The sequence below is a fragment of the Odontomachus brunneus genome, unplaced genomic scaffold, assembly GCF_010583005.1.
Source record: "Odontomachus brunneus isolate Ranch 3 - 2012 unplaced genomic scaffold, Obru_v1 Obru_scaffold_005, whole genome shotgun sequence".
In the NCBI taxonomy this organism is placed as follows: Eukaryota; Metazoa; Arthropoda; class Insecta; order Hymenoptera; family Formicidae; genus Odontomachus; species Odontomachus brunneus.
In genome coordinates this window covers 3,283,272-3,295,382 of record NW_022639455.1, presented here as the reverse complement: position 1 = coordinate 3,295,382, position 12,111 = coordinate 3,283,272, and the positions used below count along the sequence as shown (strand labels likewise).

Below are 12,111 nucleotides of genomic sequence, written 5' to 3'. Positions count from 1 at the left end.
GAGGAGGAGGAGGAGGAGGAGGAGGAGGAGGAGGAGGAGGACAGACGAGCCGACGTCGAGCAGCGCGAGAAACGCGTTGTCGGACGAACCGACCGAGTCGGCACAGAGGGTTGCCGAGGGTTGTTGAAGAGCTGTGGGAAGGCGGAAGGGAAAGAGGGAGGTGCGCGCCACATCTGCCTGGCTCCGACGCGAAGATACTCGTAGGAGAGTAGCAGAGAATTGGGTCAGCCGGCTTGGAGGGTGCTTCAGGTGTAAGCACCTATGTCCCTACCTCGGGGCCGCTCTGCCCAACTTCGCCCTGCTCGAACGGGATGCACCGAGGATAAAACCTATGACAAATTGTCAATCGCGAAGAATTGAAGGAGAAAGCAGCGCGAAGGCACTTTGGTCGCGACAATCGCAGTCTTAATCACGCGGGAGACGTTTCTAAGACTCTTCGTCGCGATCGCGGTTCTATAGTATTTTTTGCGCCACACGTAAGGTGACAGGAGGTACTCTACAATTGGGAGAAAAAGAGTCCAAAATATTTATTCGGTGGATACTAAAAATATATCTACTTTCCCTGATACCTTGCATATTTTTGCATGAAACGCAAACAAGTTCTTTTTATACTTTTAAACATTTTTATGTACTGAGAAGAAATTTCAAATGAGGAGGAATATATTTTCTCCAACCCGTAGCTTTTCACGAGAAAGCAATTACTTATTTTACTTAAATAGAATTTAGACTTAAATAAAATAATTTTTAATACACACCAAATAGAAATTTTATCTGTGAAATATTTTTTCTTTCAGTATGTGTGTGTGTATATGTGAAAGAGAGAGAGCAAAAAAGTTCATGCATGATTACACACACAACACACACACACACACACATATATATATATATATATCTGTGAAGTCGAATTCCTTCCTTTGAATACCGAGTGTAGCTTTAGAAAGATTTTGCCGCGTTTTCTAATAATATCGTATTTTTAACGCCTTTATTTTACGTTATTCGACAGAATAGATATGTTTTTGATACTTATATATCTTTAATCTATCCCCCCGTGATATTCATAGCTACAATATTATCAAAAAAATAATTTAATATTTCGAATACCACAAAATGGGGCTGAAAGCTAATGAGAGGTTGGTTGCTCTCTTTGGGCATTCTAATTAGAATCCACGCTGCATCTGGGAAAATTCTTCTTTAGAAATGTTTCTATGCGGGATATTATATTAAATCACTGTGCCCGCTCTCTGTCAGCGTTAAAATTATATTCAACATCTTTCCGCGCCTGATTACTCAGGACTGTCTCGAGCGAGTATTAATACCTCGACGAAAGTTTCATTATAATTCCGGCGCAGATAATCGCCGACTAATATCGTCGCCGTCCTCGCTCCTCATCTCCTCCTTGTATCCTACCCCCTGTGTCCTCCATAGCGCCGTTTGTACTTCCGCGTCTATCCTCTCGCTTATTCCTCATCTGCCAATCTCCCCCGCCCCCGCTCTCGCTCTCGTCATTATCGATGGCGGATATCCTACCAGCATCGACAGAGAGGTCGGAAATGAATCTCCGCTATATCGCGAAAAGTATTTCTTTCCGATTCTCTTACGGGTTTCCCTGGAGGGATGTCTATTTTCGACCAATCTGGAGATACGTTCCCGATGACCTTTGAGGAAACGAATCGGCCTCTCTATGATATATAGTCTCGGCCAAAAAGCCTATATGCGCATATATGTCTGCGTGTGTATGAGGATCGTCTACGATACATCTCGCCGAGTCGAATTGGTCGGTTTTTGCCGACGCAAAACGCGGAACTAATTCAGAGGTCTCGCGAGCTCCGTGATGATTTCAATGCTAAATAACAAAGAACGTCAAAATATGGCACACTGAAAGACATTCGGCAAATTTACCGAGCCTTTCAATAACGGGATTGAGTTTTAGCCGAAAAGTTTCATCAGCTCGGCGATCGTATGGCGATTCATTAAACCTATTCGCCGTGTTCTTTCGGCTAATACGATTTTCCGTTGAATTACAAGAAATTTCGCGAGGCGCGTAATCACCGGTGAATTGTTGAAAAAATTAGATACGTGCGTCGATGCATAGCTTGCACAGTCAAATCGTGAAAGAGAAAAAGAGAGAAAGAGAGGAAAGGAGAAAGGGAAAAAGAGAGAAAAGAAGAAAGGAAGCAAGAAAGAGAGGGAGAAAGAGTTCTCGCTGCCTTCCTCCGGTAATTTTTATCGTCCTGAATTTCCTCTTTACACGACGATTTCTCTCCTTCTCGCGCGTCTCTCTTCGTCTCGGCTGGTTCTTTGCTCGTGTAATTCTCCTTTTCCGCTAACCGACGTTCAGCGAGATATCGCACAATTGGATCGTGCAATATTTCTCACTCGTTGTGAAATATTCCCGTTCCACGACGGTGCAGCGCGAGAGACGGAGGATCCGCCGCTCGTTACCGTACTCGAACAGCCGCATCTCGAGTGCAGTCTCGATCGCGCATTGTGCATACGTGTGATAAGACCGATAAGGTCAATATATGCGTTCTTTTCGAATATCCCTTAAGGACAGCCATCAATGTCCTTTGTTATGTTACAATCATTCAAGAATTTCTCTCTTCTCTCTCTCTCTCTCTCTCTCTCTCTCTCTCTCTCTCTCTCTCTCTTTCTTTCTCTCTTGAATCCATTTGCATCTTCGCACGGATCTCTAACGATACAGTCACCAACGATGCCGTTACATAATTGGATCCGCATCTCCGGCCGCGAAACGAGAATATTCGAACGAGGAACGTACACACGGCGGCGCGTTTAATAGTGATTTTAATTTGCGCGAACTCCCGAGGCGCGCCACTTTCGGCACGAGGGGCAAAAACGCACGGCCAGCCCCGAAAATATCACGACTGTTAAACGCCACTCGAAAGATATGTGCACACGCGGGCGAGTGGAGGAATCTCTCTCGCGAGAGGAGGAGAGAGAGATTGAGGAAGGGGGAGGAAGAATGATAAAAAGAAAATATAACTTTCCGCGGAGAAAACCCCCACGGCGAGACAAAGTATAAGCGAGAGAAGAAGGAAACAGAAAAAGAAGAAATGAGATGTGCAAAATTACTTATAAAAATTACCTCTCCCGCTTTGTGTTTAACGCGCGGCGTATAGCCCCGCGCGCTTTGCGCCGCGCGGGTACGAGAGACTGCAGCAGGTTGTTCGCGACGGCGGTCTGATTACTCTGTACGTAAATTCGGCCCTCACCCCCGGCGACTCCCGACCCTTACTTTGCTTACTTTCGCTACAATGCAGCCCGCGCGCGCGGAGTTCGCGACGCGAGACGTCTCCTCGGCCGAGAGAGCTGCAACGTTCCAGCGTTGCAGCCTCTCGCGTTGCTTCTGACGTCTGCTCCCTTTTCCCCGTGCGGGGAAACGGTGTACAGCGTATATATACAGCGCGAATTTAATAAAGTCCCTTCAAGAGACGACGCCAAAGGACCGTGTCTACCGGGTGTTCTGTCTAGAGAACGAGGCAGAGAGGAAGAGAAAGAAAGAGAGAGATAGCGACGCTTGTCTGTACAAGGAACAGGACCGTAACGAAAAATTAATTGAGTCGTGCGACGAGCTACGAGGCACGTTGCCGCTTGGCAAAGGGTTCGCCCGATGATTAATCGCCGAGGACGTAAAGATCCCGATAAGCGGAGGGCTCGGATTAAATTCGCGTCGGGGGACGGCCGGCGACAAATTTCGTTCGCGGACCGAGGTCCTCCCCTATCGGTGCACGGGTTTGCTCGTTGAACATCTCCCTCAGGTCGAACGATGTGTAGGAAAGGTTCCAAGTTGGCTGGGGCACATCGAGAAACGAACTTCGAGAAGCGAAATCGTACTTTATCGCGATTTCATTCCAATCTCGACTATCAAACGGCCATGTCTAACACCGACTATACGGTAACTACGGATCTCCTCTACTAAGGTTATCCTTTTCACTGTTATAAAAACAAAAAACGTGTGCTATTAGTTGGCACGTGAGTTTCTCGCTCGACGAAGTCTGGGAGTCCGAATTAGGGCCGGTTTGGCTTCTCAAAAGATCGGTTTCTCAACGTTTCTCGATGCCTTCCAGTACCACAAGACCTCCGAGCATTACTCCTACACTGAGAACAAGTACTTGAAAATCTCTTCGTGGAGAGATATGAAGTTTATATTCACAGAAATAAACTTCTTTCCTTGAAACGAACTTTATTTCTACGAGTAAACTTTATATCTCACGAAGAAATTTTCAAATATTCTTTCCTCAGCGTAGCAACCATTTTACGCCCGCTGTGAACGTCGGGAGCACCCGGTAGACGAGCGGGTAGACGGGCCGGTGTGCGCGGCGCAGTGGATAAAAGATCCTGCGGAGTCGGTATGTAATTATAGCACGCTCTCGCGGAAAATGCGCTAGAGAACGGTCGTCGCGTTTAAAGGTTATGTAGGTCAGACACCGGCCCGCCTTTACCGCCTATTCCGACCGGTTGACCTCGGCGATCCTTGATATTTGACAAACAGTCCTCGAAAAGCGAAGTAAAGGCAGGACGTCCGTCCATAAGCGTTCGCTCTCTCCCGCGGGAGAGTCGGCTAATTCGGTCGGATGGATGGACGAATGGATGGACAGATGAATGGATGGATGGATGGATCGACATCGTACTTACTTCTTCTTTTGCACGGTTCTTTTATATCGCCAACTTCCGTTTTATAATTGTTGATGAGACAATTTTTGGCAACGAACATCTACATATCCGTCTGATTTCCAAGTAACGATTATCGGAGTGACGAATTTTGCTAGTTTTTCCAGGCTCGCGCAATTTTTCTCTCGGAATATAACTGTCGATTAGGACAATGATCAAAAAAGTCTACGCGCACTGGGAGAAAAGGAATATTTTATTTCACTAAAATGATTGTTGTATTAGGCTCCAACCATATTTTTGTTCTAACGCGAAAGTGACAATAGCGACATGCATACAAGATTACTGTCACTAACATTACCTCATAGAATTAAAAAAATTAAATAAAAAAATGATTTTCTTCACGAAAATTTATAATAATGTGATTATAGTTACAAATACCGAGAATTTCTTTTCTCAGAAGAATCTTACTGAAAATATCAATGTTTGTAAGCTAAAAGAGAATGTCATACTAGCTTAACCGGTTAGTCGTTTGAAATGTTTTAAAAAAATGCAAAAAATCGTTCTTGCGTGTAAATGTACGATAAATTTTTATGTCATTAAGTTGAGAAGATATCTGATTAAAGCATTAATCCACTCGCCGTAATATATAAATTTTAGCTCTAATATGAATATGTGCCAGTTGTGCAAAATGCAGTGAATGATACATTATTCAATGAAAAATCTCGCCCCGCGTAATAAGCGGATTTGAAATTTATACAATCGTACAATGCCGTAACGTTAAATATTTTGACACGTAAAAAAGCGAATTGATTTTGATCTCGTTATTACTCGAGAAAAATCAGCGTGTTAATGATAATCTAATCTCGCTCCCGTCAATATCCTTTCGGGGAAGCTGTGTCTTCGAGGGACGTAGGAAGGCTTCATGTTAATGGGAAAATACATTAATTAGAAGGCTGAGAGGATTAACAGCTTAACGTGTTTTAAGTCGTTAGTTTATCCATTTTCCACTTCCTTATTCCGCGCTTTGTAATCCCATCGCGTTTGCTAGCGCTAAATGCATCCTGGACGGCGAAATAGAGACAAAGAGGAAGAGAAAGAGAAAGATCTTAAACGTAGAACGTACGCGTGTTCTAATATTATACTATGTGGTATCAATGTTACACAGAGTGTCTGACGCAAGGCACGACAGTATGCAGATAGATTAGAGATAAACTGGACATAAAATTTCCCTAATGTTTCGCAAACAACTACGTGAAATCTTGGGTCATTAATTGAAGAAGATTGGCGAATAATATCGCGCACAATATGGTGCAGGGTGTGACGGCAAATACGATTTCCGTTGAGTGTTTGTACATTGAGTCGTACTGAACAAGAAAGTCTTCTACCATTCTGCAAATAACCACGTAGATCTTTGAGTGATTAATTAGAAAAAATTATTGAATAACTAAAATAAATCTTCGTTATTTAAAAATGGTAGAGAACGTTCAATTTGACATAATATACAAGCACACAACGGAAAACGTGCTTAATCCTTTTTAATTTCAATTTTTTTGAATGAACAACTTTTCTAATTAGTAACCCAAAATTTCACGTGATTGTTTGCAAAATAGTAGTTTTTTGTATATTTTGACTTAATCTACCTGTCTCGTGTGTCTTGAGTCAGATACATCGTATATAATATAATACATAATGTGTAAGAGAAAAATAAGATTAAAATTCTGCGTGTGACTCGGCAGCAAACAATTCGCGTTGCATAGAGAAAAATTTACTTTGTACAGCGTCACTATCGATGATATAAATCTAGGTATATACCGGGGAAGTGGAAACATTTCCCGTAGGATAGAAATGTCGATAGAGGAAATCGACTGACGCGATATAACGGTTCTGATTGCAGGAGGCGTATAGAAAATGGGTGTGCAGCTCCCTGGTGCCTTACTTTGCTCACGGGGGACCGATGGACGCGAAAAGCCTGGGGGGCAGCTGGACCGGCACCAGATTAAGGCCCTGCCGATCCATCTGCCAGTCCGTGGAGCAACGTTGTCCCTACTTACTTCCGGGCGATCGTGCCCCCGCGTACCCCACGCAATACGCCGGTGAACCCACCTTTCTTTGCAGAGGTAAAGGAGACACAACTACCACATACATACACACATTCTCTCTATCTATCTATCTGTCTATCTATCTCAATCACTCACTCACACATACACACACACACACACACACACACACACACATCTATACAAAGCAGAAACAAAAAGAACAACCAGCAACGTATCGAGATTGTCGACATACGACTCGACTACTTCAGCTCGACTGCTCGAGTTCAATTTGAACTCGACTCTCTGTTCTCTCTTGACGAGCTATCGAAGAAGGGTAAAAATGTTCGTTGGCACCCTACAGCTTCGCAAAAGTTTGCGACACGGCGCGAGACACGGACACAGACACGCAGAGCGGCACACACGATGATAACAATGACGACGACAACAACAACGACAACGACGACGACGACGACGACAACGAACAACAACCACGACAACGTTCATTCCGGCGCGCGTCCGCGCCACTAAGACTGCGCAACACAAATTTGCATGTGAACGCGCGCGAGTGCATATAAGCGACGACCGTCGCCACGGTGGAACGCCCTGCGTAAACCCCGCGGAACAATGCGCGGACGACTTCGCAATATTGAGGCGTCAGTTGACATGCGCTTACGCGAGACGCGACGCGTCTCCTCGTGTGCGTGAAGTTCACACTCGGCCCTGTGATCGATGATTGCAGACCCGCGTAATTTCCCGTAACGACACCGGTGCTGAAATTTTCCCTCGGCCTTCGTTCGACAAATGCGCATATGTGATGTAGGATATCTCCGTGAGCCTTGGGCTCTCTCATGGACTCGGTAATCTCGATCCTCGCGTTCGAAATCGCGACATTTTGACGTAATTGTAGGAAAAATATGAGCGCGGCGAATAATGATGAGACACTTGATGAAAGATATAAAAGTGGGACGTTTTGCACACGCCATCGCGGATTATCCACTTACGTGACGTGCGCCCACACGCAATAATTATTAATTCGAGAATGAGGAAAGCGCGTGGGGAGACGAATAACAGCGCGAGCTAAGCGGCGAGGTTTAAGCTTGTCTTTGTCGCGAGAATTAACTGTGCAATTTCGTACGAGGCTTTTACGCCGTTGTGCGGAGCGCAAAGGGTTAATATACGCGAACGGACGTCCGAATCGTCGAATATGTCCCTCTATGTACTCCCCCTTTCCTTCCTTCCTCCTTCCTTCCTTCTTTCCGTTCTTTCTTTCTTCTTTTTCATACACGTCGACCCGAGTGTCGTAAACGCAGAGGAACGCCGTCGCGTTCGGATATAAACTGCGTTAAATGGAACGCGTGCCACGCGGTTATTGGAAGAGCGGACGTTCTGTCGAGCGTCGTTTTTACCTCTTTGTACGCGCCTCACCGAGCCCCCAAGATCGCACGATGGGATCCCCGCTCGAACGCAGTTACATTCCTTTACTGTTCGCCATTGCGTTTCCGTAGCAACGAACGGAAATCCCTCCTCCTATTTTACAGAAATTTCCGTGGCACGAAAAATCGCGAAATTTTGAGACGCGCTGAAGGGTGAAAATAAAACCCTGAGAAAGTGCACGGAGGAAAATATCGTTCTGCTGCTAAGAAAAGCGATTGGTCAACTTGCTTTCCTCCTTTTAAGTAAGAGTTGTCTTCAACAAAAAATATTTTTTTAACATTAATCCTAAAATATACTTATGCCAAATTTTAGATAATATACTCAAAAGAGAAGAATTTATTCTCTTTGCAAAAATATCATAAAATTTTATCGAGGAAACAATTGCTTCGACTCTATATAAAAAAGCTTCGATTCTATATATAAAAAATATAAGCTCTTTCTAAGCAAATTTTTGATTTATTTCAATATTCTCCACTGAAACTTAATATTCTTCATTGAAATGTTGAGCTTACTAGAATTCAGTTTGTATTTTGAACAAAGAGTACGGTCAAGAGTTTAGTTCCATTTTGCGGCATTCGGAATATTTAATTGTTTTCAGATAAAATTGTAGTTATTCATGAGTAGATTAAAGATATATAAGTAGCAAAGTAAATGAAATGGAACAAAAGTCCCATTTTATGAATAAAATAATACGGATTATAAATGCTAATAATACTTATTAAATCAAGATGACTTTTGCCAAGTTTTCCGATTAAATGTGATCAGCAAATAGCTATTGACTAATTTTATTAGTTACAACGAAATTAATCGACGATTAAATTAATTGTAGCTTGATAAAAGATCAATTAATAAATAAATTAAATCAATAAATACTATTAGCATTTATAATCCGTATTATTTTATTGATGAAGACTTCCATCTCTCTTCCATTTCTTGCAACATTTCCTGTACGTTTCTTATAAGGGTCCTATCATTTATTTCGACAAAGTACGTATCTTTTGGACCATTTTCTGCCAAATGGTGAGACATTGCTTCAATACTCGCATATCTTTAATTCACTCATGAATAGCTACAATTTTTTACGACTATTTCAAACATGTGAGGATCTTATTAAAAACACGTTAATTCGCGAAAAATCCGTACGTTCCTCAAAAACCACGCATCCTCTGTTTACCTGTCCCGCACCCCCTCGCCTTCTCCGACGAACCCACGCGCGTTGAAAGATGGGAAAACGGCGGCCTACGTGTCTCCGTGTCACCAGGTCGTTGGAAAACGCAATAATTTCAGACCCGAACATCCCCGAGACCGGCGGGCAGGCCGCGAGGGCGTTGCACAACAGCGATGACGACGAGTGCTGCTTCCACGTGTGCTCCGAGGACGCGCCAGGATCGGGTATCTGCGCCAACTGTACAGAGCCATGGAAACATGGCAGGGTCCACGACCCCTCGACGGCGCCCCACTGCGAGATCAACATCCCTCAGGCTGGTTTTACAGGTAGGTGACGCGCGCGAATTAGCCGAGGAGGTCGTTCAATTCGACTGGGAATCCGATGAATTAAGACGCGAAAAACTCTTACCAAGCAGCCACACACATATTATTCCGATCTTGACGAAAATATTCCAAACCTAATATTTATATCTTTTATAGTTTCTTTTCTTTTTATCAGAATTGATGATCAACAACTTGTGGTGAAGAGATTAATTCTAAGGCTTCTAATTCTTTCGAAATCGCGAGGTAAAATCGGCGAACGCAAATGTCCTGAACTAGCCTCTACATTTCCCTAACTTATAACTTCCATTGAAGCCAACGATCTTCAATTTCTCGAGCGATTAACTCGAGAGCTTTTAACCGTTTTACCAAAATCACGATAAAAAATTGACAAACAAACGCAAAGACCTAATGTTTGCTTTTTCCTCTCTCTTTCTTTCTCAATTCGATTACCCTCGTCTAACCCGAGATCGGCTTTCTCTTGTCGTCACAGGTGAACAGAATACGGACTCGCAGGCGGGCCAACCGGAAGTGACTACGGATCGCGGACTGGTCGACGGCGACGGCGACGGCGACGACGACCAGGACACCGACGGCGCTTCCTCATCCACCACCATCACTCCGACGTCATCGACGACCGTGGGCCAGCAGGACACGTCGTTCTGCGGCAGCGGCCGCATCGGCTCGATACCGAGCGCGTCCTCTCTCGGCCGATCGACCCCGCCAGTCGTCCTTCAACTCCTTTGGCTCTTTTGGATGATCTTGATCTTCTTGTCTGGTAACGGAGCGCTACGCAACAACAGCCTCGTGAGCTCCTTCGCTCTGCTCCGGCTGATCGGCTCCTCGTGCTTGCTTCTGAGAACGCGCCTCGGTCTCGAGGGTGGTAGTCTGCGTTTCGCTTTCTTCGGATCGCGCGCGGCCAAAATCGCCGTAGTGCGTAGCTTGCTGTTCGTCCTCGGGATGTCGCGGAGAGCGGTGATGAAATGCCGTCGTCGTGGGTGGTGGTGGTGGAGGTCCTGGAGGAGATCCAGCAGCCGACACTTCCGCTGGAAATCCCGACTGAAGGAGGAGGAACGCCGTCCTCGAGTCCTCCGGCGATTTGGAGGTCGAGCTCGGGGTCGCGCGCGCCTCGACCACAAGGACCCGGCGAGAGTTCCCGTCGCGATGCCTCGCGGGATCTCGAGGAGGATCACGAGGAGTCGTCGGTGGGAAAGGTACAGGTGGTGCAGTTCGCGCGGCGCCGACGATCCCGGCAGTTGTCGTTGCCGGCGAAAACCGCGACCTCCGACTGCCGACAAGAGGACTCCCGACGTCGCGTTCTGGCGATCCGTCCTGCGCGACGCGTCCATTTCGATTCTCGGGTTGTCCCCGAAGCTCGCGGCGTGTTCGCGTCGGTTTCGCGACTGGTGGTGCTGGTGGTTGTGGCGTTGGTGGCGGGAGTGCCGGGATACGGAGCCGCGGGACGCGTTCGTGTCCTCGCGGAGGAAGGATTGCACGGCGGTTTGCGGAACGCGACGGCGACGAGGAAGAAGAAGAAGAAGAAGAAGCAGTAGCAGCAGAAGAAGAAGAAGAAAGAGAAGACGGGGTACTTCCGGATTACTCGAGAGGGACGTCGCGTGTTCCGCCAAGTCGACGTCGAGGAAGGACCCGCCATAAAATGGCTTGCCTCGCTTTCCTGAATACGCAGGATCGTACGGGTTTTTTTCTATCGCGGCAGCCGCGAGCTTTCCCTCGCGGTGCCGACACTCGAGAAGCACACAGGGTCGATGATCGTCGCGGAGCACGAGGATCGCGCGGGCCCGATCGACACGAGAGAAAGAGAGAGGGGGGAGGAAGAAAGAGAGAGAAACAGAGAGAGGGGCGACGTCGAACAGCCGAGAGCGAGCACACGCAGAATGTCCTCAGAAAGGACGTCAGCGGATAGAAAACACCACCATCTCGTGCCGCGTGAGGAACGACGCCGACGGCGGGAGGCAACGGCTGAGGGTCGACGAAGGATTCGAGGTGCGAGAGCGGAAACGCGGTCGGCGGTCTCGTCGAAGGCGATTTGAGCGATCCCGCAGGTTGGAGCAAACGAGGGGATAAGGGAGAAAACAGGCGAAACGACAAAAACAGCAAACACATAAATCATCAACAACCGAGAACGAAGGAAACGTAATGTCTAGCGTTAATAATAATGATAATAATACAATAATAATGAATACAACAAAATAAAATAATGAATAAATAAATAATAATAGTTAATAATAATAATGAAATAAAAAATGATTATTAAATAATGGAGTAATAAACGGTATAAATAAATAAATAAATAAATAAAATAAATAAATATATATATATAAAAAGAGAGAGAGAAACACGATCGAAGAGTAATGTCTAAAGTAAACGATAGAATGATAACGATACAATTATTATTATTATTATTATTATTATTACACATTAAATTGCGTTATACACAAAGCGAGTGAGAGAGAGAGAGAGAGAGAGAGAGAGAGAGAGAGAGAGAGAGAGAGAGAGAGAG

The 12,111-nt window shown here is 45.4% G+C and overlaps 1 protein-coding gene across 1 annotated transcript in view; it reads left to right on the top strand.

Moving 5' to 3' along the window:
* The window catches only part of LOC116848572, a 113,053-nt gene extending 100,952 nt beyond the window's left edge, over nucleotides 1-12,101 (top strand). The window contains exons 3-5 of the mRNA XM_032824825.1: nucleotides 6,524-6,746; nucleotides 9,390-9,596; nucleotides 10,084-12,101. Coding sequence (XP_032680716.1) covers nucleotides 6,524-6,746; nucleotides 9,390-9,596; nucleotides 10,084-11,246 — 1,593 coding nt within the window. The 3' untranslated portion in view covers nucleotides 11,247-12,101. The remainder of the gene's footprint in view (nucleotides 1-6,523; nucleotides 6,747-9,389; nucleotides 9,597-10,083) is intronic.
* Nucleotides 12,102-12,111: the final 10 nt, after the last annotated feature.